The following is a 26,506-nucleotide window of genomic DNA, read 5'->3' as shown; positions in this document are numbered from 1 at the left end:
TTTAACATCCAGCCTGATGAAGCATTCTACAGAACTAAAGCTTGCCCGACGTGTCACACTCTGTGTAGGCTTGGTTTCCGATTTTTCAATGGACCAACATGGCACCCTAAATAATTTTTTTCAGTGTATGAAAAGTGAGCGTTCAATGAGCAACTAATCAAAGATGAAATGTAAATAGTTCCTTTCTCCTGATCTGGTCTCTCCCTTTCAATCCCAGGTGCTTTTTTTTTTAAGAATGTAGTTATGAATTATGCCTTTTCTCATGAATTTTAAATTGGCTTGTGTTCTCTTTCTGTGCCTTCTCACATTGTTAATTAGTAAGGGATTCAGTCAATGTTTTCCATTTTTAAAAAAATCAGTGTTCACAAAAACTAGAAACTGATTTCAAATCAATATCTACATCACCAGTGCAACACAGATCCATACACAAACTGGTCTATCAATACTAGAAAGAAATACCCCAGCTTTTGGCAAAGAAGAAGCTGTAGAACCTTCTCAAATGGGGTTGAAGAAAGTGCAGTCAGAATTTCAAAAGGCAGCCTATTCCACTGAGGGAAAACCACAGCAAGCGTGCTCTTCCCCCTCCCTAGCTGAAGGAAGAGAGAGCTGCTGAGAAAGATGTAATTGGTCGGTGAGCATATATTGGGAAGCACAGTGCTATGCATCAAAACTCACCGCTTTCCCCACTATAGTCTACGTTCACCATCATGGACTCAATTTTGAAGAAGAAAGAAATGGCAGCGGCTTTATTTCTTTTTTTAAAAAAAAATCAGCTCTCTGGACAATTGAATTCAGACCAAGCAAGAAGCTCAAACCACCCACTTCTGTGACCATGGTTACATCTGCTGTTCTTTCAGCTGCCTGATCCAACAAACATCAACATGTAGAGGTGATACATAAGGTCCAAACACATCTAATCTCTAATTTTTTAAAAAAAGTTTGATGCTTGATTAGAAAGAAAAATGAATATCGTGAGCAGGGGAAATTTGTATTACAAGCTTGTATTGCCATAGAGCCGTGGTGGCAGGTTCGCCACCACTGCCATAGATCATCACAACTAGTTTCAATGCCCCCCTCTTCCCATCAGTTTGTATGGTTAAGTTTTATTTATTTGCAGCACTTTCATCCTGTCTTTCATCAATGGGATAAAGGCAGCTTATTATAAGAATAAAATCGAACCTTACAACAAATCTAGTAGAAAACTCCAGAGGTTCTATCAGTCATGTTGGCCTTACAGTCTAAGGCCCATCCCTTCCTAGAATGATATTTTTTTCTTTGTTCCTTTAGAAATCACTTTTTCAAAAAGCCACTCCACTATTGGTCTTTTATTGTCAGGGTTGCATCAACCGAAGTGGGCATTTTTGATTCTATGAAGGTTTGGGTTGGTTGGGGCTGCTTGGGATATCTCTAAGAACCTATAGACAATGCCTTTTGTTTCATGGAAGGAAGGTGGGATAGACAGGCAATGAGAAATGGGTTGTTGTTGTGTTGTGCATTTCTTTTTTCTCTTCTTGTTGAGCTGTCACCCATCCACCTCCTTCTCTTTTCTTTTCTAGGAAGTTCCTTTTTCACGTGTGTGGTGCAGCAACCAGCAGCCACTCCACTGTGCCTTTTCACTGGAGCGCTACACTCCTGCCACAACACAGCTCTCATGCAAAATCTGTGTCAGACAGGTCAAGGGCCATGAGCAAATCTTGCAGATCCAGACATCGATCCTAGAGGCAAGTCACCACTCCACTCATTAGGGTTTTTTAAAAAACCAACTTTTTAAATCCAAAAGAACAAAACAGCTTTCTTATCTTTCTAGTTTAATATTTAAACACACAGAATTTTTGCTATGAGTCTGATTCAAAAGTTGGGGATATTTGGAAGTCTTAAAAGTATATAAATGGAAAGAACTTACCGTATATACTCGTGTATAAGTCGACCCGCATATAAACCGAGGCACCTAATTTTACCACAAAAAACTGGGAAAACTTAGGCCCTTTACGCATGGGCCAAAAACGATGGCCTGGGGGCGGTAAAAACGCCGCCCCCAGGCCGCCGTTCGCACAGGCGGCGCTGCTGCATTCGCACTCCCTAGCTGAAGGATGGTGGTTTGAGCTTCCGTTCGCACAGGCGGCACTGCTCCTGACAGCGCTTCCCCCCCCCCGGGCGGCGTCAGGCCGCCCTAAACAACAACCCTTTAAAGGGTTGTTGTTGTTAAAGCCGTCTTCTGGCGGGCCGCCGGTGTGAACCGTGTCGCCCGAACAGGCTACGCCTGTCTCCCTGGCCCGTCCACTCACCTTGTCCCCGTGGCCGCCTGCTGGCGTCAAAGCGCTCACGCTTCATGTCCTCCGACCCCTGGAGGTCGGAGGGCAGCGTGGCAAGGGGCTTTAACGCCAGCAGCTTAAACAGACAAGGTAATTGGACGGCCAACCGAAGAGGCTTCCGTCGGAGCCACCTGCCATTTGCCAGCCTCTGCTGCGGCCGCTCGCATGCGTGCATGCGAACGGCCTTCGCCTCCACGCCGGCGGAATTCTCGCCGGCGTGGAGGTGACAGGGAGGCCGTGCGGAAACGGCCTTATTGACTCACATATAAGTTGAGGGTGGGAAATGCAGCAGCTATTGGTAAATTTCAAATATAAAATAGATACCAATAAAATTACATTAATTGAGGCATCAGTAGGTTAAATGTTTTTGAATATTTATTTCAAAAAGAAACAGTAAACTAGCTCTGTAAGTGGAAAAGAGGGTCAACAAGAACAATATGGTATCAACAATAACTTTAAAAGTACAAAAACCTTAGCTTTTTTGTAAGGAAGGGTTTTAAACAATGGATCTTAGAATAAAAATTGGAATGAATATGCCTGTTCACTGTGACTCAAACTCCCTACTTTTTAAAAGAATAGTTCATTATTTTTAGTGTACACATTTTTAAAATTGCACATGGCAGGTGTCATTTTAGAAGGAACATTCACACAACCTGTCAGGGGAGGAATGTTTATGTTAGCAGTACCAACATTTCAGAGTATCTCCAGGAGACTCTCCTGATGATACCACCCAGGTTTGGTGAAGTTTGGATCAGGGGGTCCAAAGTTATGGACCCTCAAAAGGGTAGCTCCATCTACTATTAGCTTCCATTGGAAACAATGGGGGATGAGATCACCCACTTTGGGGATCCGTAACTTTGGACCCCCTGAACCAAACATCACCAAACCTGTGTGGTACCAGCAAGACATTATCCTGATGATACCACCCAGGTTTGGTGAAGTTTGGTTGAAGGGGTCCAAAGTTATGGACCCTCAAAATGTAGCCCCATCTACTATTAGCTCCCATTGGAAACAATGGGGGATGGGGCACTCCTTTTGGGGGTCCATAACTTTGGACCCCCTGGACCAAACTTTACCAAACTGGAGTGGCATCATCAGGAGTATCACCTGATGATATCCTGACATTTTGGTGCCACTAGCCTAAAAATGCGCCCCCTGGCAGCCAACAAAGTAAAAACCCTAAAATATTTTTTAAAATACACCTGACTCGTGTATAAGTCGAGGGGGGCTTTTTCAGCACAAAAAATGTGCTGAAAAACTTGACTTATACATGAGTATATATGGTATGTAGCATCAGGGTCAAGAGAATGAGCTGTTTTCCAGGAGGTCACAAGTTCAGTTTTTGTCTCAGATGCAAATTCGGAGGGAGACTTACATGGAATTCATTGTGTTCAGCATCATATTTTTAATATAGGACTCCAGTTTTTGTACTCATTAACATCAATAAACCAACATGAAATGTATCTCTAAATAAGAAAACTAGCATGACAGGAAGACCTGGGGTTGGGTGTAGAGATGTAACATTTCTAGAAATTCTGAAGCCATGGCAGGAGGGTTGTTTTTCCCCTTTTTTGAAAAAAAATCAAAATTCGGAACACAGAAATCCAAATATGTACATGTGCCTTCACATCTGTCCAAAATACATTTATAATTTTTTGTATTCTACACTTTACAGGGAAAGTATATTATTTTGCGAGTTGTAAATGTTGTAGAAAGAATAAAAATACCCACGATTAAATATATAAGCAAAAGAAGAATTTTGAAAATGTAATGAATGAAATTTTGTATACAATTAACATCAGTTCCTGATTTTCTTTGTTACTTGCTTCCCATTTTGTTTTGCAGTTAGAAGTTTTGAGGCCATGTTTATGTTTGTTCCCTTATAGGAAATAGGGTTGGCGATCAATAGTATATGTGTAACATTTCTTTTGTTGACAAATATACAAGTGTAACATAAATGGGGGTAAAGAGACACTTCTACAAGGTAGAAGGTTCACTCAATCAGGCCTCTCCCCCCAAAACTAATGAGCTGAAATGTAGTTTATCCATCCTTGTCTGCCTCCAGCTATGACCATGTGATTGTGCATCATACCTGACTAGAGGGGTACCAACTAGAGTTGGAGATTTCGAATGCCAACCAGAAGAGGGTATTGAAGTACAAAACCTCAAGTAATGACAGTTCCTTTTTTTTCTCTTGTCCTCCACCATCATTCCCATCCGGTCCTATGTCATTCAGCCAAAGGGCCCAAAAGAGACTGAGGCTCTTTTCTCACTCTTTTTAATAAGGCCAGAGTAGAACAAGAACATCCTCCCCAGTCTTATTCCAGCCAGTCACACTCCCCCCCTAGATCCCAAATGTTGCCAACTCTGGCTTATGGAATTGCTGGAGATTTAAAGCAAAGTTTATGTAGCCAAGGGAGATCCGTGGGGATGTGATGTTATTCTAAGGCTTCTTTTTTCCTAAATTGTATTCTATAAATAAAGTCCACCCACCAAAGCTTCTTTTCCTGCAAGGGAACTGATCTCTATTGTCTGGAACTCAGTTGTAACTCCAGGGGATCTTCAGCTCCTACCTTGAGATTGGTAGCCCTACAACTCTCCAGTGATCAATGGGAGTCCTGACAAGATGAGGACAGAGGGCAGAAAGCTGCCACCAGGACCATGTACCCAGCTCCTTGACTCGTTCCCTCCCTACTTGTCACAACAGCACATCTCCCTGAAATCAGAAGCTGCAGTTTCAGCCAGCTTGCAACTTGGACTGTTTCCACTCACGTTGGATAATGTGCTTTCAATGCACTTTAACAGTCATTTGCAACTGGATTTTCCTGTGTGAAACAGAAAAATTCTGTTTCAAGTGATTTCCTATAATGCATTAAAAGTGCATTATCCAACATGTATGAAAGCAGCCTTTCAGCCTCATCCAAGAAGGGAGAGGGGGTGAGAGGGCTCGAGGGAGTGATGTGCCCTTGCACCAGCGCATTCACCTTCCCTAGGGCGCATCCTTACACCAGTAGCCATGCAGCCTGCAGCCCTGCTGCTGCAATACACAGAAGTCTGGGCTGCAATGGGGCTGTGTTGGTGTCCTGTTCAGATGCCAGCATGGGGGTGGGGGGAGACTGGGGTGTTTCCAGCCATCCTGGGATTTAGGGCTTGTTGCATGGTGCCCACAGACCTACACCAAACTTTTGGCAGCATAAGTCCTTTAAACCCTATGGGGCTTTCCAGTGGTGGCAGAGTTTGGGGGCTTCACTGAATTCCCTGTGCCACCAGAAAGCCCTATTGGGGATGGGGGGCACAGTGGCACTACATCCCACTGCCTCCATGTTTGAATGGGACTACCCATCTGTTCTTAATTGCCAACTGCTGTTTGTTGATACACACACAAACACACAGAGAGAGCTACCTCTGGCCCTCAGCCAAAAGGAAGGTCCTTCAACAAGGAAGGTGGTGGAATTGTTAGAAGACCATCTGTTGACAACCAGCTCCCATTAAGAAAAACATCTATAGCCATTAACAAACATTTCCATTCTTGTATCAAGGGCCCTGGCTCCCCAACAGTGTCCACTTAGAAATCTATAGTGATAGATCCATTCATAGTATTCAGTCTAAGAGCTTTGTTTGAAACAAGTTAACAGCATGCAACACCTTATATTTCGGTATCTTTCCTTAAGTGGCATAAAGAGATGAACCTCTGTGTTTATTGTTGACAAGAAATATCTGCACTGCTATTTTCCGCAAACTGGGATTTGGATGCACAGCAATTGTCAGTATAGTTAAAGAAGCTGGTTCAGGGAGAACAGAACCCATTAAGTGTAATGTTTCACTTGCAGAATGAAAGGGAAACCATCACTTTCTTTGCACATGATGACAACAGCTTCCCTGCTCAGATGGGCCCACAAGCCTTCAAGATACCCTACTCCATTCGGCAGAGGATATGTGCCACTTTTGACACACCTAGTTCCAAAGGTAAAGACTGGCAGATGTTAGCACAGAAGAACAGCATCAACAGGTAACTGGAGACAATTCTGTACCCTTGTGGTGTACACTTGTGGTGTGTATTAGCAAAAGAATTGAGTTTTTTTCTGTTTTTTGTCAATACCTCTATAGCAGGGGTCTTCAAACTATGGCCCTCCAGATGTTCATAGACTACAATTCCCATGAGCCCTACCACTTGGCCATGCTGGCAGGGGCTGATGGGAATTGGAGTCCATGAACATCTGGAGGGCCATAGTTTGAAGACCCCTGCTCTATAGTAATGGAAGTGTATATACCATGATCAAATGTCCTGAAAGCAGCTTTTCAAATTGTTCAGAAGCACAAGACTATGCATGTGAATAACCATAGAAGTATTTATAACAGAGAGTCAAAGCAATATTGAAATGATAGCTTGGGTCATGAATCAAATCTTTCTTTCATACATGTGCAAATTAAATGTCTCATAAAAATGAAAAAAAGAGAGTAAATGTAGTCTGTTTACAAAATAAAAAGGGAAAGGGGGACTCTTCAAACAATCTGAGGGCATTACTAGTTCAGCTTTTTTTATTTTTGTCAACTTAGAAAACACCCATGCATTTCCATCATACAGTCCCAATTATTCAAAATGTTTTCCAGAATTCAAATAAGTCTGCAATTTTTTAAAAACTAATTGAGCTTCAATGTCCCTGAGAAGTGAGTCTTTCTCCTGATTTTGGAGGCAAATATGGTGTCGGCTCTTTCAATGTTCTTTTCCTTTTATAAATGTAAAGGATTCAATGGTGTTGGTGAGCGGGTCAGCCGCCTGGCCTTGACTACATTCCACAGCCCGGGCGATGGGCCAGCTTCTCCGGCAGAGACCTTATCTCTGCGAGGGAGATGAGACCTCCGTTCCCATGGGAATCCGGGAGGGGGGATGGGATGGACAGAGTTATAACCTGTGCTTCTGGCGGGAGATCTTATTCCTGCCACTGCGTGTACGTGAGCTTTCTAGGATGTCTGAATAAACGGTCTTTTACACCCAAAAAGCCTTTTATTTCTGCTTCTATGGAATTCCTTACATTGTGGCAGGAATCTATCGTTCATCTATCTTCCTAGTACAGTGGACCTCTGGTGTCTCGGCATGGAGAGGTTGAATATTCCTGTGGAAGGTTCAGTAGCCCCCAAAGAGGGCTCCGAAGCTCTCCCTTCTGGATTTAGAGGAACGAGAGCTGGTCTCGAGAGTGACTCTTTCCCGTCCTCAGATCAGCACGAAGTCTTCCCTTACTCCACGTTGGAACGAAGGACCGAAGACGACCATGGGGACTTACATGAGTCATTTGGGGCGCTTGTCTATGGATCGGCTTACCAATGGATCGGTATCTACCCGTTTTTCGTATGGATTACAAACCTCAGATGCAACCTGTCACGGAGGAGACGGGCCTGACCACCTTTCATGCGGCAACACAGGAGTCCATTGAACGATTCCTGGACTCGTATTTTGGTGATGCTCCCAAAGAACCACCGTGGCATAGCACTGGAAGACCACCGGTGAAAACTGGGACTATACCAGGGATTGGGAGGGTATCCGTATCGTCTTCCGATTGGACCCCCCAGATCCCGGACCAGCGGCTGCACCTGAGATGCCCCGTGGAGCCACCGGTGGGCACGACGCCCTCGTTCAGGATGAAGAGGAGTCCGGAGTGCCTGCACTCCCAGCCGGGATCTATTCCTCCCATCGTAAAGAGAGCTGGGATGAGGAAGTGGGCCGACTGCGAGATGCCCAAGAAGCATGGGCCCGTGAACGCCAGCTATGGGAAGAGGAACGAGAACAGCTGCAGCAAGAGCGTGAAAACCTGCAAAGAGACCGGGAACAGCAGCGCAAAGAAGTCCAACTCGAATTGGACCGTGCCAAAGATGCGCTGCAACGGCAATATGCGCAGAATTTATCCGTCCATGATAAAGTCCTGGACCGCTCCAAACTGGACTTACAGCGTCCAAAGCGCTTCAGGCCTTTATGCGTACGCAAAGTGAACTTACTGCAGCTGTTCAACGAGAATTTTAACTGGCTAAATTGGAACGAGAAAGCAGCTTTGCATGCGCACTCGGGACGCATTGACTCGCAAAGAGAGAGAGCTGGCTGCCTTGGAGAGGGAACTGAAGAAGCAGCAGAACAGGACAAGTTGGAGTCTACGCTGTCACGGGTACAGCCGGCGCCAGAGGGGCGACGCTGCTGGGTCCTACCACCTTCCAAGGACCGGCTCCCACCAGAACGCCAGCGGCACGGGCGTTGGTACCTCCACCTCCACCGATTCCGCCCTGCGCAACCGCTGCCTCAACCTGCGCAACCTCCGGCCGCCCTTCCCTCTTGATGTAAAGGAGCACGATGGAAGGATATTACAGACCTCCAATACCTGCCCGCTTCGATGGGACCGCTTCCAAACTTCCCTACTTCATCTTGGTAAACTCGATGCCTGCATGGAGGCCTATGACGATTTATACCGGTCTGAGCGCGAAAAAATACGGGACATCGGCTCAGTCCTGGATGGGGCAGCAGCCGACTGGTTTGTGACTCTGAACCTGCAAGATGAAGATACTTTCGCGACAGTGCCCGCTGCTCCTCCAAGCCTTAGGGCTCGCTTCCAAGATCCGGTGCTGAAAATGAAGCTATCCGCACCATCAAATCTATTCAGCAAGGCAACCGCCATTTGCAGAATTTGCCCGTGAATTTACAGCGGCGGCTGCCCGACTCCCTCCTGAGTGGCCTGAGCGCATGAAATGTGAATACTTCTCGGATGCTGTTGGACGGCAAGCTGCGTGAAACGGTGTTTTTAATTCTGATCCTCGCATCTATTGCTGATTGGATCGAATTGGGATCCCAGGTGGCGCCTCGCTTGAATCTGTACGCTGCGTGTCGGAGGCATGCCTTAAAACCACGCCCTCGCGACCACCAATTACTGCCAAACCCAGCCGCCTTTACCGAGACCACCTCCGAGCGCCGTCAGCCGACTGGGATTGTGTCTTTACTGCGGAGGACCAGGTCATCTGGCCATGCCAACTGCCCGAAAAAGCAGAAGCCAACCGCTCGGCGCCCATCTGCCAAAGCCACCACGCAAATCCGGCGCCCCAACAGGCTCGTCTAAGGCAGTTATCGGCTGACCCAGAGGACGGAAGCAGCTGTTTGCCTTTCTTCAGCCCCCATGGACATGGGTTCGACTCCAGACGCGGTGAGTGAAGGCAGCGCTCCCATTACAATCCAAAGCGTTTCTTGGCCAACCCCGCTAAGCATACGCCTTTCATTATAGCCTCAGCCCTTGTGGATTCTGGCTGCTCCCATTGCTTAATCGCGACCGGTGGCGGAGGAGCTGGGTCTAGACCAAGTCCCCCTGGCTAAGCCCCATACCATTCACCCAAATGGACGGCAGTCCTCTCGGGAGAAGCGAAAGGACTGCCCAGTTCAAAACGCAACCGGTTCTCCTCCGCTGCGCCGACCATTGGGAGAAAATTAGTTTTATTCTGGCGCCAGTGGCCAAACACTCCATCGTTCTGGGCATGCCATGGTTGTTGTTGCATGAACCAAAATTCATTTGGAAAGAAAGGATCTTAGAATTCACTGACCCTCCCTGCGGTGAACACATGAATTGGGGAAAACTCGGCTTCCCTGGCCACACACCTGGCCTCATCAGCGTTGCTCCCGATTCTACCGGCATTCCGCTTACCAAGATTTAGCCAGAGTATTTCAGGAGCAAGAATGCGATCAGTTGCCACCCCGTAGAGACACCGACTATCGTGAAAATACAGCCAGGGGCGCAACTGCCTAAAGGTAGAATCTACCGCATGAGTCCCAATGAGGAGAAGGAACCGTGCCTTCTTAGACAAGAACCTCGCTCAGCGGGTTCATACGGCGGGCTACCAAACACACACATGCTGCTCCTGTATTGTTTGTAAAAAAGAAAGATGGGTCTTTACGGCTCTGCACAGATTACCGAGGACTCAATGCAGTCTCCCTGTCCAATAAATACCCTTTGCCATTAATCAAGGATCTTTTAGACGCATTGGGCAAGGGACGCATCTTTACTAAGTTGGACTTGAGAGAAGCTTACTACAGAGTCAGAATTGCTGAAGGCTATGAACACTTGACTGCTAAGCTTATCAACGAAGTTCTCCATGATTTATTGTACAAGGGAGTAGTGGTGTACTTAGATGGCGTTTTAATTTATTCACAAACCATGGAGGAGCATGAAACATTGGTTGGGAAGTATTAAAACGTCTGCTCAACAACCTCTTTGCCAAACTTTCCAATTGCTGTTTCCACCAAACCTGCATTGACTATTTTGTTTACCGGATCTCAAGCCCGAGGGCTTAAAAATGGATCCTGCTAAGATTGATGCAGTCCTCCAATGGCCTGCCCCTACCAGCCGAAAGAACTCCAATCTTTTCTAGGTTTTGCTTAATTTCTATCGCGGACTTTATACCCCAATTCGCTGAACTGACTCTCCCACTCACAGACCTCTTACGCACTAAGGGTAAAGATCCACTGACTGCCAAGCCCGGGGCCCCCCTTTCCTGGTCTGAAGAATGTCAGACAGCCTTTCAGCTTTTAAAATCTGCTTTTACTACCGAACCTATCCTAAAGCACCCTGACCCAGATCTCCCGTTTGTGGTTCACGTGGATGCCTCGGACAAAGCGCTTGGGGCAGCCCTGTTGCAGAGAAATAAAGATGATAGGCTGGTTCCGTGTGCTTATTTATCAAAGAAATTCTCCGGTGCTGAGCTCAACTGGACTGTAGGGAATAAAGAGACTGCGGCCATCAAAGTAGCACTCTCCACTTGGCGCCACTGGCGTTGGCTAAACACCCCTTTCAAGTTTGGTCGGATCACAAGAACTTGGCTCCACCCCTCAAGATGTCCGCGAAGCAACTTCGATTTCTTCTCTCGCTTTCACGGTCCATTTTTTCCCCGGAAAAACTAATAAACTGGCTGATGCGCTCTCGCGCCTACCGAGGGGGGTGGAGCTGCCTTCACGGGACATTCCGCGCTGTTCTCTCCCCTCCCAATTGGGGCTGGCTGTCACCCGATCTCAGACATCCACTCCTCCTTCTCCATTCCCAGCCTGGTCTCTCCTTTTCCTCACGGGAACTTCGAGGAGGCGAGGGTTGCGAGAGCCTCCGGCGGAGGAAGGTGACTCCCAATTCGCGTTTGGAGAATGGCGTTTGGCGGCGGGGGGATTGTTGGTACGTGCCTCACTCCGTAAGCAGGTTCTTGAGGCCTGTCATGATGCCCGCTTCGGCTGGACATTTTGGCTTTCTAAAAACTCTGCATTTGGCCCGGTCCGTCAGTTCTGGTGTAAGGACATTGAGACGATATTAAAGGTTGCTCCATTTGTGCAGAAGCCAAGAACGTTCCAGGAAAACCCCATGGTCTGTTGAAACCTCTCCCGGTGGCCTCCCGCCCCTGGGAAGTCATCTCCATGGATTTTATTACAGATTTGCCAGAAAGTCATGGCACCACGGTCTTGTGGGTGGTGGTGGACTTATTTTCTAAACAAGCCCATTTCATCCCATGTGCTTCCATCCCTCCGCTCTTAAATTAAGCGGCGCCTGTTCATTCAGCATGTTTACCGTCTACACTCCGCCCCCGTTAAGGTTGTCTCCGACCGCGGCCCCCAATTCATTTCAAAGTTCTGGAAAGCTTTTCTAGGGTTGTTAAGGGCCGCACGCCCTACCACGTTCAAAGTGACGGTGAGTCAGAGAGAACGAACGGAAACCTAGAGGCGTATTTACGTTGTTACACCAACTCCCACCCAGACAATTGGTGCGCGCTCATTCCGTTGCAGAATACGCCTATAATAATGCGGTTCATAGCAGTACAAAAGACCCTTCAAATTGTGTCCGGTCGTCTCCTTTCCGCCGTTTCCGCAACTACCTGCGGAAGCATTGGATCCCCCGGAGTTTCAGCAGTGGATTCCATCTCTGGCCGAGGGGTGGAAAATGGTCCAGACTGCCTTACAACAAGCTAAAGACTCCCAAAAGCTGCAAGCGGATAAGCACCGCTGATTTCTCTCTGCATGTGGGCGCCTGGGTGTATTTGTCTACCAAAAAATCTCAGAGACGTGCATAAATTTTCAAAACTAGGCAAAAGATTCGTGGGACCTTTTCAGATTACTAAAGTGATTAATGATGTCACTGCCCGATTGGATTTGCCTAACTCTCTTAGTAATATCCATCCTGTCTTCCATTCCAGTTTACTCAAGGAGGCTCCCGTTTCCGATGCCTGGCACAACCCGCCGGAGAGACCCCCACCGACTATTATTGATGGCCACAAGCATTACGAAATTGACGCCATCCTGGACTCTCGCTTTAATCGCAAACGCTTACAATATTTAGTCTCTTGGGTGGGGTATTCCTCTGGGTATAATCAATGGGTTTATTCCGAAAATATTGACGCCCCCGCCCTCATTTCTGCTTTCCACCGCGCCTTTCCACACAAACCTGGGGGGGAGAGGTCTTTTTTAAGGGAGGCAGAGTGTAAAGGATTCAATGGTGTTGGTGAGCGGGTCAGCCGCCTGGCCTTGACTACATTCCACAGCCCGGGCGATGGGCCAGCTTCTCCGGCAGAGACCTTATCTCTGCGAGGGAGATGAGACCTCCGTTCCCATGGGAATCCGGGAGGGGGGATGGGATGGACAGAGTTATAACCTGTGCTTCTGGCGGGAGATCTTATTCCTGCCACTGCGTGTACGTGAGCTCTCTAGGATGTCTGAATAAACGGTCTTTTACACCCAAAAAGCCTTTTATTTCTGCTTCTATGGAATTCCTTACAATAAATCTCCAGGAAAACAGTTGTAAATTTTTCGCCTTGTCTTTCTGCTTAGCTTGGCAAACTAGCAAATTAGCAATTAATTGAAGTTGTTTAGCACAGTTGTAAATCACAAAGCTTTCTTGGCAAGTTCTTTGTTGTTCTTATCACTGGCAGAGATTCTAACTCTCTATCCCTGTCAAATGACTCCCAAGGAGCAAGAAAAAAATACATAATTTTGCCTCAGCCAAGTTTTCAGTTACTGGAAGAGAGAGACCATGTAATAAAGAAATTAGAAAGGAAAGAACAGAAGTGAAAGTAAATTGGGGGGGGGGAGCAGATCTTAGAGGCTAAGTAGCTGCAGTTGCCTAACTGTTTATAGTGGGATCAGAACCTAGCAGCTCCCTTTCAGATATGCAAGGATTCACCTGTCAGATTTGGCCTCCCTCTCTGGGAGAGGTGAAAAGAAAATAAGTAATCCCTCTCAGCTGATGTTTCTCTCTTCAAACATATCACAGTGAAATAATCCTTCAGAGGTGCTGCCATTCAGGCAGCCATTTCCCCAGAAACCCCTAAGTAGCCTCATTCATGAAGGACAAAATGGAATAGCAGAGTGGAAGGTCTGATTTCTTGCTGGTGGCTAAGGATGACGTATAAAAAATGTGTCTTGGCAGCTGATCTTCATCATTTATAAAAAGCTAGCAACATATATTTCCCAGGTTTGGGAAGTGACATGTGTGGGCCTTACTTGTTGAGTGCTCCTAACATGTTGTTCCTTTTTGCACATGTAGCAAAACTGTTGTGGACTTCTTTTGGAAAACATGGCCTCCAGTGCAATGGCTTGTTCAGGTGCTTCCTGCCAGGCACTCCCCTTCGGCTTTCTTCCTCCAAGGTTGGGACAAAGCTGCCCAATCAGTGTGGTTAGAGGAGGACTGAATCCACTAATCTCCTGTTTCTGTAAAAGACAGGAGATGTCCACATGGACAGGACGGCATCTTAGGCAACAATAAAAGACCAATTGCAACATTGACAAAAGCAGCATATAAAGCACAGGGACGTACCACTGTGGGGAAACATAACTTCAGAAGTGGAAAGAGTTTAGGTGGATCAAGCTCAGTTAAGATGTCTTTCCACAAAGCAAGAGAGGAGTTTCCTTTTTTGTTTATCAACTTAGATAAACAAGAAGCACATGATTGTTCTCAGTGCTTTGAATCTACAACTGAAAACATTTGGATTGTTGAAGAAATTGAATAGGATCTTGCTCCTCATTCTTAAAGCAATAATAAGACCAGTCAAACTCCGTACCTGTGAAACACTTAGGAATCTTTCCAAACTGCTAATCTGAGCATTTTTAGAGTTGTGGTTTGGAACAACCCATTGTACATTCTGGAACTGAAGCATGTGTGTTTTCCATTGGCTATACTAATTGCACACAGAGAGAAAAAGAAACAAGACACCAGAGGCACGCTTTCTACTGAATGTTTGGGATAACTATCTAGCCTACAGTCTGCTTGTGTTGCTTCCAAATCAAGATATGGGCTGTTGGAAGAAATGAGTGCAGGTGGCTGATCTTGGCTGGTGATATTTTTCTTGGATGGTTTTTTTTTGTTGCCATAGAGCTCCTTGGGTTTCTTAATAAGTTGGATATCTATTATTAAAGATGGGAAAAGAGACTCTTTCTTGGTACCTAGATTGCACACCTGAGCCATTTATTAACATTGCAGACTGCAATCATGAAGGGCATAGCTTTCATTTGCCTGTAAGTATTTCAGAGGCATCACACAAGCACCTTAAATGTTCTGGGTGTAGCATGTGAAACTGACTTACACTGTCAAATAATTAGTCTAAATCCGGTACTGTCTGGTCTAGTTGGCAGCAGTTGCCCAAGGTCTCAGGCCTTTTCGTTGGCAAAGTCAGAGTTGAAACCAAGAACCTTCTGTTTGGAAAGCCTTTGCTCATCCATGATTATCTTTAATGCCCTAATACAGCAAGCAGGATTTGAGCATAGATGTAATAGATGTAGACGGCATCTTAATATGTTACCTTCCTCTGATAGCATAGGCTATAAATCAATAATGCATGAATGTCAAGAAAATTATCACTTTCCCATTTTTTAAAAAAAATATCATGAACATTAGCCTATGAGGAAACAATATTACCCCTAGTGAAGCAACAAGTAATCTTGATGAAACAATGCAAAAGATGATTGGATTGAGTTAAGGGCAAAAAAATATGGATTCTCTAATCAACTGTGTGTCATGAAAGAGGATTGTATGCCGGGGTGTTCTCAGTACTTTAAGCAACATCTACCTATTGATCAGTAAATACAGAACTCAATCCCTCAGTGAGGAAGCTTAGAGATGACATTTTGCCAGGAATTAAGTAGGAAAGGTTTGATGATTTTTCAGAAGACTTTGGAACTCTTGACTTTAGCCAGTAAGCTACTCTTTTTCTGCAGTGTCTAGGCTTTGTATTGTAATTAAGATGTGCAGCTTTTAGGGTTGCTGTGAGAAAATCCATGATCCTCTCCTGCTCCTATACATTCCATTACATGGACAAGAAGTCCTATCAAGGAGGACTTTGGAAGCATACTTAGATTGGAGGCTATGTGAAAAGATCAGAATACTCTTGTTGCTGGAGAGTAACCTACGATAGTTGTTCCACACTTGTAAACTCTGTCTTAGCTCCATCTGGAAGGGTTTTTTTTAAATGTAGTTCTAGTTCTATAGCAATTTCAACATAACCCCAGGAACTCCAAACTTTTCAGGGCTTATACATGCATATATTATGTATAATGGAGCAGTATGTAAATATGATTATGCATATGCATGCTTGTGCAATAGTTTTGACTTGGATGATTATCCCCAGAGGAAATACTCAAGTCAATTTGTCAAGAGGCAGGCTTAATGGCAAAGTCAGAGAATAATGTGCATTCAAAAAATCCAGTTTGTTCCACTAGGTCCTTTCCAAATGGATGTCCCAAACATTTCCATAAATCATGGGTGCACATTTTTTTTGAAGAATCAAAAAAGTGCAGATGAAGAGAGGCAACTAAAGAACCAGGGTCTATGCCAAAGCACACCAGACCTCCGCAGGAAGGCAAATGTCTTCCCTCTCTCCCCTTGCATACAAATATATAATATTTCTTTATGCCATCATCATTTGCTACTAAATTATGGATACCATTTTATTTAAACTAGGGTACAGCTATCCCCGTCCATACAAATAACCTTGTTTATGCAGCCCTGAGAAGCCAAACTTCTGTTCCTTTTTAGCTGAAATGGTGCTTTCCTAGAATTCAGTCCCAGTGCTTTCTTTACTGTCTGTTGTTGGACTTTCCTATAGTGATAGGAAAAGCTAGACAAAATTCAGAAGCCCATATGAACCTGCCTGTTTTTAAGGCTATCTTCTGAGGCCCTGCCCTTCTAAGTTGGAGCTGGTATTCAGGAATAGGACCTTTCCTGTGGGCACACACTGTGGAATACCTTCCATAGTAAAAGAAGGAGAGTTTGGATTTCTACTTGTCCCTTTCTCTTCCCTTCTTCTCCCCACAACAGACACCTTGGCCCCTTCCACACACAAAAAATAATGCACTTTCAAACCACTTTCACAACTGTTTGCAAGTGGATTTTGCTATTCCACACAGCTTTAAAGAGCACTGAAAGCAGTTTGAAAGTGCATTATTCTGCATGTGCGGAATGAGCCCTTGTGAGGTAAGTGGGGCTGAAAGAGTTCTTAACAAACTGTGACTAGTTTAAGGTCATCCAACAGGAGTGGGGAAACAAATCCAGTTCACCAGATAAGAGTCTGCTGCTCAGGTGCAGCAGTGCAAAATCAAACTAGCTTCTCTAGATTAGAGTCCACCTGCTCTTAACCACTATACCTCACTGGCTCTCTGTGATATATCACGCCAGCTCTACTTTCTTTTAGACACACATTGGAGGTGCTTGTATTTTTTTACCCTGTGTATTTGATTATTAATAGAGTTCTTTGTCTTTTTCTGTTCATACTTCTGTTTGTTTTATTCTGTTTCCGTGTTTTATGGTTTGTGTTGTTGAAGGCTTTTATGGACGGGATCAACTGGCTGTTGTGGGTTTTCTGGGCTATGTGGCTGTGGTCTGGAAGTTTGTGCTCCCAACATTTCACCCAGATCTATGGCTGGCATCACCCAGATCTATGGCTGAGCCCTTTCAGGATAGGGCGGTATACTAAATTTAATTAATAATAATAATAATAATAATAATAATAATAATAATAATAATAATAATAATAATAATAATAATAATAATAATAATAATAATAATAATAATAATAGGTATGCCACAGTGAGATGTGGTTCTCTCCATGGCACCAAAGGAAACACATCTTGCTGTGACATACATCTGAAGATGCCAGCCACAGATACAGGCAAAAAATTAGAAGTGAAAATTACCAGACCGTGGCCACATAGGCCCAAAAACCCACAATACCTTGTTTTATGCTTGCTAGTTGTTATTTTTTGTCAGAGGCTTTTTACGAAACAAATGGGACAGTTGAATATAATCTTTTAAAAAGAAACAGCAACATCATTGTGGAATCTATGAGCTGATCTTCATGTTGAACTGATGATGGATTGACCTCAGTGTCACAGTCTTTCTGGTGTCAGTCAACATGTCCTAACCACTTTGTTTCTGCCTTTCTTTTCCCATAGGAATTTGTCTTATTTTGCTACCCAACGCAGCCCATCTGCTGTCATTTTGGACTTGTGGGAAGCCAGGCATCAGCATGATGGTGACCTAGACTCTCTAGCCTGTGCCCTGGAAGAAATAGGAAGGACACAGCCCAAAATCTCTAATCTAACAGACACTCAAACTGAGGAGTCCAGCTTCAGCTACAGCAGACAGAACGGACTTTAGTGTTCACTTTCCTTTCAAGAACTGGGAGCCGGCTTAGACTTTGTACTTGAAGGAATTCATGTTGACAGGGAGGAAACAGTGGTGGTGTTTCCCCCCACCCCCTTCTTTTCTTCTGCATTTCATACAATGGCTCGCTCCTTCATGCCTTCAGTCCAGTTTCCACTTGGAGGTACAGAAGAAACTGGTACACCGCAAAGAAGATCTAACATCTCTGCACAATTCTTGCTGTGAGAGGGGAAGTGATAGCTCTCCCTCACCATGGGTTAAATAAAAGGAGGCACTCCTTGCCAAACAACATATGTTGGGAATGCTACTGCAACCAAGAGAATGATAGATGAAAATTTCGCGAATGTTGGAAGACATGTGGCATTCTAAACACTGGACGAGTTTGTCATTTTGCTTGTTTTGCCTGTTCTCTATTGTTTTATAACTTGTTGTAGTCTAATTAGTACTGGGCAACTGGGTTGTCACCTAGGATATAGCCATGTAGGAGGCCCAGATCCAGACAAGATGAAACTGGCATGCAACTTAGTTCTTTTTTTAAAAAAAACCCTGGATATACTTTTTTGTTTTGGTTTGGGTTTTGCCTTGGGCATCTGCAATTGCTATCAGTTTAGATTCATTTTAAAAGATAGTTAAGCCCACTACTGTTTTACTAAGGGGACTTATCCTTCAGTTGTGAAAGAAGACATCTTTCACTATAGCTGTTCAAGTAGGCATAGATGACCTCCACCTGGCTTCATTTGAATTAGGATATGGGATTATAAGTGAATGAAAATAACTTTCGGGGGTGGGGGGAGTTCATTTCGGACAGTTCTAACCATACAGTCCTAACACCAATAGACCTGCTTAGGTTGGCATTGTAAACTGATGTATAATTTATTGTCAGAAGGTTTTCAAGTCCAGAATCACTAGGGTGTTGTGGGTTTTCAAAGTTGTATGGCTGTGTTCCTGTAGCATTTTCTCCTGATGTTTCACCTGCATCTGTGACTGGCATCTTCATCTGAAGATGCCAGCCACAGATGCAGGCAAAACATCAGGAGAAAATACTACTGGAACATGGCCTTACAACCCGGAAAAACCACAACACCCTGATGTCCAATTCCCTGCCCAAGTCTAGGAGCCCTTCAATTCTCTTCAGCTTTCTCTCCTCTTCCTTCATTTCTCTTGGTGGTGTTGGGGTGGTTCCATCATCAAGCTGTCTCTTTTTCTTCTTCCTCCTTTTTTGGCTGTTGTGTCAGAGAAGAAGGAAGTAAGGTGGATGATTCCTCTCCTTCTCCTACTGGCTGAATTGTTGCTCTGTTTGTATTCCAAGCTTTGGACCTGCTAGGACTTGGAGTTTTCCCAGAGTGCCTGATGAAGTTTGGTGACATCACTAGTCATACTTTGGGTTTTGTTCTGATGGCTGAAAATGGTTTCTCTTGTCAACAATGTTGTGCTTGCAGTGTAACAGCCGGTGCCATTCCATAAAGCAGGGAGGTTCTTAGCAACAGCCCAACTCTCCACAAAAAGTATTCAGGCCACAGGTGTATTTGCCACTCATGGCTATCATGGCACCACCGGCAGTCACTTCTCATGTGAAACACAACATTGCAAGATGCTTTCGAGCAGAAATGGGTCGAAACTAGAGCTACGCCAAATAGCACTGTGACCATTGCATTCATTCTCAACTCTGTACTTCACTGATTTTTGCTAGGCATCTTGTCTGTTCCGCCCCCTCAGGTGCAGAGTCTTTGACCGAGCCTTAATGATTCCCAAGGATGCTGCCCTAATTGGAACTCTGCTCAGTGGGACTGGGGAGCTTCCTCAAACATGTTCTTTTCTAACTAACTCAGGAACTACATGGTTCTCCCTTCTCAAAACTGGACAGCTGCCTCAGGCAAGCTGCTTGGGGACTCCATGTGCAAGATAAAGTTTGCTCTGACAATTGAATTAAATCCACAAAAAAATAGGATCTATCCCAGCGGAATCAAATTTCATTTTTTCTCCCAAAAAGTCAATCAAATCTGATATAGCCTGGAAAGGTTGTCATAAAATCAAGTGAGAAGAGGAAAGGCCATGATGAAACGTGTGATCATAGGTATAAACCATGTGCTTATCCTTAAGTCAATCATAGCTCACTATGCTTGCATCCCCTTTTTCACAAAAGTTCAATGCAAGACAATGATGGGAACTGTAGTTTGAGTGTGCAAACTAGCTGGGAGTTCAAAATAGCCAAATCTTTGAAACCTTTGAAAATAGCCAAACCTTTGAATCCACATGGGCAAATGAACGAATATCTATCCTGATCAACCCTCGGACTAGGTATAAAATCTGATGGCAAAAATATTTGTATATTTACCATTTAGATCAGAGGTGATGACAGCTATGCAGAGGACTGCCCCATCACCAATTGAGCCTCTCAAATGTCTCTATTGGTCTACTAAACAAATCTTAGAACTAGACTGTATGTTTTGTTAGATGGTGTCTTATAGACAGCAACAATTAAACGAACATCAGGCTTTTGCAGATGTGGCATGTTAATTCTCGGTTTGATTCTCTTCCTTCTCCCACTTCACCTGCCTCATCCAAACTTGCACACACTTGCATCCAAATATCTTGATGTCAGTTCTGTTCATTCCACTAACCTGTCCATAGTCTTTCACTTCAGTTTCAGGTGTGGATACTTCTGTTATTTTAATGTAATTTAGGAGTAATGAAGCCAGCATCCTAATTTTCATGAGTTAGAGAAAGCCACCAAGCTTTTTGAAACTCTAGTGCTGCATTGCATGCACATGTGTGTGTGTGTGAGGTGGGGGTGATAACTTTCTGGTAAATGCCAAATCTTTACAAAAGGGATGGGCTTCAATTGAACTAAAAGGAAGCCTGGCTTCTGGTGATTAACATAAAAAAATGACAGCTGTAAAATTAATCCCAGAGGGAAAACCAGTTCAGGACAAGTCAATCCAAAGGGATGATTGTTGAGATAATTTTGATAGGAGCATAATAGAATTTGGGAGTAAGGTTAGGATTTCAGAGAAGGGCCCTGAGGGCCAACCAAAAAAACTGATGAAGGCAAGGATTCCTGGAGGTAAAAACACATCATAGTTGTCTATATGCCAGTGCTGGAAGGCTCCGAGCCAAGATGGGGAAGCAGGGGTGCTTGGTGCTCAATGACAATTTAGATATATTAGGTATTCCAGAAATGTGGAATTGTGAAAATCTATGGGATACAATCAACCCTGGGTATAAGCTCTATAAACAGGTCAGGGAAGGATGGGTTGGGGGAGGTATTGTGACGTATATTGAAGAGACACAGAATCAAGAGAGGTAGAAAGCATCAGGGGAATTAACTCCAGTGAAACTGATGGGCAGCAAATTCAGAATGCACAAAAGGAAATACTTCCTTATGCAATGAATGATTAAAATGTTGAATTCACTGCCAGAGGATGTAGTGATGGCCACAGGGACAGACGGCTTCAAAAGAGGATTACATACATTCATAAAGGATAGGTCTATCAATGGCTACTAGCCATCCTGACTAAAGGGAATCTCCACATTCAGAGGCAGACCACCTCTGAGTCCCAGTGCCAGGAGATTACATCAGGAGACGGCCTCAGTATCTATGCCCTGTTATTGGCCCTCCAGAGGAAGCCACTGCAGGATGCCGGAACAGATGATCCACAGGGCTCTTCTTGTATTCTTAAGCATCTTTCCTAACAGTTTAGAAGAACTTGGCCTCATTCTAACATCCACTGCCCTTTCCTAGGCCAACTATTCATAGATAGACTGTTCAGGTACTCCAGTTTCCACATTGTCTCATATAGCACTATGACAAAGAATCCAGACAGCAGAATAGATTAGCAATCATAATGCTACCAGAGCCACAATATATATACTGTTCTTTTTGCCAAAATATTTCATAAGCCTTCCACTCTTCCTATACCTGATGCATAAAACAACAGTTGCTAGAGGTTCATATGAGGGATTAATACATTCCCCAGCTCTATTCTTTAGTCTTTCTCCTCTGTTTAGGTATGCTTTTTACCATTCTGTCCCCAAATATATATTTTTAATATGTTCACTATTCAAAATGATATTCCAAGGTGTTTTACTGAACAAATGCAATGGCAATGCATAATTGAATACCTATATAAATATGTATTTTACTTTGTCATTCTGTAATGGGCAAAATAATCTGTAGAGGACATAATGAGGGGAGAAGAAAAAAGCATAATTGTGACAGATGTGATGTTCCAGGGGTGGATATATCAAGTTCTGCAGAGAATTTAAGTGGTGGAGAATGGTTTGAGCAATTTAGCATCATAGTGTCTGCAAAGGCACCAGTGATTTGTCTGTTCCTTCCATCCTTAATAAGGAACTGTTATTGAAGAGCAGTGGTACTCAGTTGTTTGGGAAACATGTGGCTCTGACACACCACGTTTGGGTTTTCTGAACACCATTCCCTAATATGACATCCAGCCCATGTTCTGGGAAAGAAGGCAAAACTATTGCCTGGTAGGGCTTGTGGTTAACACCTTGAAGCAAATCAGCCTTTCCTAGGTCCCTCTCTTATCCATCCAATGCTTTTCTAGAAAATATTAATCAAAAATACTTACTCCACTTTCTGTTTTTTGAAATAAGAATAATCAAAGGTAATTGTGTCCAGTATACCATTTACACAATGGACAGTGAGTATTTAAAGCAGATTAATCTAAAATTGATGTAGGTTTAACCTAAAAAGCTTCGAAAATCTGCCACTTCTGTAAAGGACAGACAGTAGGCATTAACATGTCCCACAATAGTTCAAGTCGAACTTTCACAAAGTTGCTACATAGAGCTGATTAAAAACTTGCATTTGCAGTAAGACAAGAAGATATGCCTGAACAAAAATAATCATTGTGAAAATTTCACCTACAGGCTAAATATTTGAGAGGGTATGTGCACCATTTGCAATGGAAAACTAAAGCGTTTTCAGAAATCAGGACCATGGACAGCAGCCCACCATTACCCTGAAATTATTTGGCATTTTTTGCCACCTTCTTGTATTATTTCTGATGTCTTTACAGAGCCAGAACTCATAGGCTTCATGGCACCATCATGAGGCAAAATAGTATAGGGCCAGGAAGACTCCTGATGATATTAAAGTATGAGTAAGGTATTAATATATAGTGGCTTCTAAAGGCTAAAAAACATGAGAACAGACTTCCTAGCCCGACTCTGTCGTTAAACGAGAAGGAATGTTGCTGACTTAGAGCAGAAAATATGATAACCACTACCAATAAGGAGGATTGAATGTTTTGCTAGCCTCCCTGAAAAATCACCTAAGAGGGTGTTCTGTGAAAGAAATTCAGAACTTATGGGATTATTTCAGTAGAACCCTAAAGTTAATCTGAAACTGATGGAAGAAGGGGAAAAAGTATTTATCCAATTTAGCATGATGGAAAAGTTGCTTCCAGTCACATTACATCGAATTATTGGTCAGAATTTTTTAGGGATGGAGGTGGTAGAATCTATCGGTCCCTAAGAAAAGATTTTGGGATGATTTCCCTAGGGCCTTTTTATACCTAATATGTATGAGAATTCAGAGTCTGACCTATAAGAGTCTCCCATCATGCTGTTTTGTGTGGGTTTTTTTCCTGGACAAAATATATAGTGAGTACTAAATATTAATTTTTCAAGTGATAAACCTTTTTGGATGATGAGGAATCTTCCAGTATGACTCTGTGAACTGTGCTGGGACTGCTATTAGCCATTGTAAAGATGTAACAAGAGGGCATCTAATCTTTTTGTACTGGGATCAGAACCTGGTCCCAGCACAGCCAGTTTACTTCAAACTGGTGTTGATCTCATTGCTTTTTCCTGATGTTTTGCCATGCAAGTTCCTATATCCTGAATTGGAGGCTTGAAAAAGTCTCCAAAAACTGCCTTGATGAAGGTTAGGACCTGAAATACCAACAGGATCTTTTGGAATAACTGTGCCACCTAAATCAGATGGTGCAGTGTCTTTATTGTAATTACATGATCTCATGATGCTTCTTCACCTTGATATTATACTGGGGTTGGTGTATTTCTGTTGTGTGTATTCTTATTTCCATGATCATTTCCTTAGACGTATGAACTAGCAACACGTGATCTAAATGAAAGGGGGGAAAGTTGTCAGCAAATTAATAGATGCAACTCAACAGTAAGTGAGAAGTTACCCACCAGAACATTTCCATTTATAGATTAATGTAATTCATTTACTACAGTAGCATGGGACCATGTTTCATCATTGGCATATTCTGCAACAGTATTACTATTATATCATTTGGTTCAGTAACATTAGCATTGTTACTAAAAACAGCTGAAATCAATTGACAGTTGTGGGTTTTCCATATTCTGTGGCTGTAATTTGGTAGTTTTTTGCCTCCAATCTTGTGCCATGGAGAGAAACACATCTTACCATGACATGCACCTGAAGATGCCAGCCATAGATGCAGATGAAACATTTGGAGCAAAATCTACCAGACCACGGCCACACATCCCAGATAACCCACAACAGCCAGATGTAAGGTTCATTGTGAAAATCAGTTTGAATGTCATATTCTTTCTGATTTAAATCTCACCCCACACACACACACCAAAAAAAAGTTCAGTTACAGGTTTAGTGTTCCCTGGTATAATCAGAACTCATCCTTTTCCAGCCATTTTGTTTCCTCATGCTGAATATCTCCACAAAATCTACTGTGCATTAATAGATCAGAACTATACAAACTTCCCCCTATGAGGACTTGCCAGGGATGGAAAATTTCATTTCTCAAGCTAGCTTCCATCTCCTGCCTCCAGCCCACCATTTCATGCCATCTCCTGCCTCCAGCCCACCATTTCATGCCATCTCCTGTCCAGCCCACCATTTTATGCCTGCTCTCTTCTCCCCCTCCCTTTTCCCACCATTCATGTTGTTATATGATCCTCCACCTTCATATGACAATTTCCTTTACACTCCATGGTTATCTATTGTTCTACTTTTCTTTCTCTTGGGATCTGATGTAGCCTAGCAGATGCAAAGCAGTGGCTTGATGGTCTCATTCAGTCTTTTCTCCCTCTTTGAGTTGTGATGTTTTTGACTTGATTTTTACAGTGTGGACAAACCCGGTCCTGGAGAGGTATGGATAAGTAGCGACCCTTTGTAATGGTCGATGGGAAGGTATTGGATCTGGCCCTTGTGATAATCCATCTCTGTTGGGGTTCAGCTAATAATTCAAGATATTTGGCTATGTGCCCCTGTTCCGGTATTATTCCGACAGAGAGGGGTGAGCATGATTTATTTGCTTGCCCCAACAAGATATGATATTCCTGTTCTAGAAGTTTACTTTTCAAGGTTTGGAAAATTTCTCTGGGTGTCAGCATACAGATAGTACTCACTTTTGGAGTGGGTTTAAAAAAAAGATTTAGGATTTTTTAATGAACCAGATGTTTTTACCAGCTTTGTGGAAAAAAATCCCCCACTGGGTAGCCCAAGCTAACACAATTTCACCAGATGTCTCAAGCTTGGTATTTGGATGGGAGGCCTCCCAAAAAATTCCGGGGTTGCTAAACAGAGGCAGGCAATGGCAAACTACCTCTGAACATATATTCCCTTAAAAACCCTATGGGGTTGCCATAAGTCAACTGTGATTTGATAGCAACAAAAAAAAGAAGAAATAATAACAATAGAACATCAAACCAGGTCCAAGTGTATTGTGTTTTTTTTGAAAATTTAAATGGTGGATGCCAGATTTGGAATCAGATATATGATATTTATACAATTAATATGAACAGACAGATTATGCATAATAATCATACAACTTGCATACCCAATGCCATCAGATCTTTGGCACTAACAGCAGAAAGTGATGAAATGAAAACTGAATTGAAATCATCAAAATATAAACAGATTGTTAAAAGCTTTAAAAAACACACACCAGAAAACTTCCGCTCACTTGTTACTTGCTCCTATTAAAACTGACACGCATATACACAGGGAGCCTAGAAAGAGATGCTTTCTCCCCAGTGCTTCCAGATTTGAAGATTATTGCACTCTGTTAATTACCATGTGAGATGATCTCTAATATGTTTTCTAAATACCATCTAGCAATTAAATACGCAGAAAGCAAATTGTCCAACATGCAGCTTGAAGCATTTCACTGATTTCCTCCATCTCCCCTTCCCAATTTTTAGGACCATAAAATGCTTCCTAGCTCTAAGTGTTCCTAAACTTCCTTCTGAAGTGAGACAAATACGGTTTCATATGAACTGCTCGCAGCTCTTACACATAAAAGGAGACTCCCATTCTTTATAGATAATATCTTCCCCAGATTGAAAATAATGTTATGTTCAAGACACCAGGAAATCTAGGTTGTTTGGAAGGTTTTTTCTGTCTTTAACAAGTGCTGTGTCAGTCCTTTATTCGCTCTTTCCAGGAAAAAAGAAAGAAAGGTGGAATGACATTTTTGTAGGTGTACATCTGAGCTTTATGAGGCTTCTTGTACTAATAAATGAAGCCTACCATTTAAGCCTACCAAAAGAGACTTCATTTCCTTCCAGTTT

The 26,506-nt window shown here is 43.4% G+C and overlaps 1 protein-coding gene across 2 annotated transcripts in view; it reads left to right on the top strand.

The window, feature by feature from the left end:
* The window catches only part of UNC5D (unc-5 netrin receptor D), a 387,521-nt gene extending 369,026 nt beyond the window's left edge, over window positions 1-18,495 (top strand). For both annotated transcript variants that reach the window (XM_048512818.1, XM_048512817.1), the window contains 3 exons: window positions 1,557-1,721; window positions 6,143-6,321; window positions 17,752-18,495. In XM_048512818.1, the coding sequence (XP_048368775.1) occupies window positions 1,557-1,721; window positions 6,143-6,321; window positions 17,752-17,956 (549 nt within the window). In that variant the 3' untranslated portion in view covers window positions 17,957-18,495. The remainder of the gene's footprint in view (window positions 1-1,556; window positions 1,722-6,142; window positions 6,322-17,751) is intronic.
* The last annotated feature ends 8,011 nt before the right edge of the window (window positions 18,496-26,506 follow it).

Source organism: Sphaerodactylus townsendi, linkage group LG12 (genome assembly GCF_021028975.2).
Source record: "Sphaerodactylus townsendi isolate TG3544 linkage group LG12, MPM_Stown_v2.3, whole genome shotgun sequence".
Classification (NCBI taxonomy): domain Eukaryota; kingdom Metazoa; phylum Chordata; class Lepidosauria; order Squamata; family Sphaerodactylidae; genus Sphaerodactylus; species Sphaerodactylus townsendi.
This window is presented reverse-complemented; position numbering and strand designations above follow the sequence as displayed.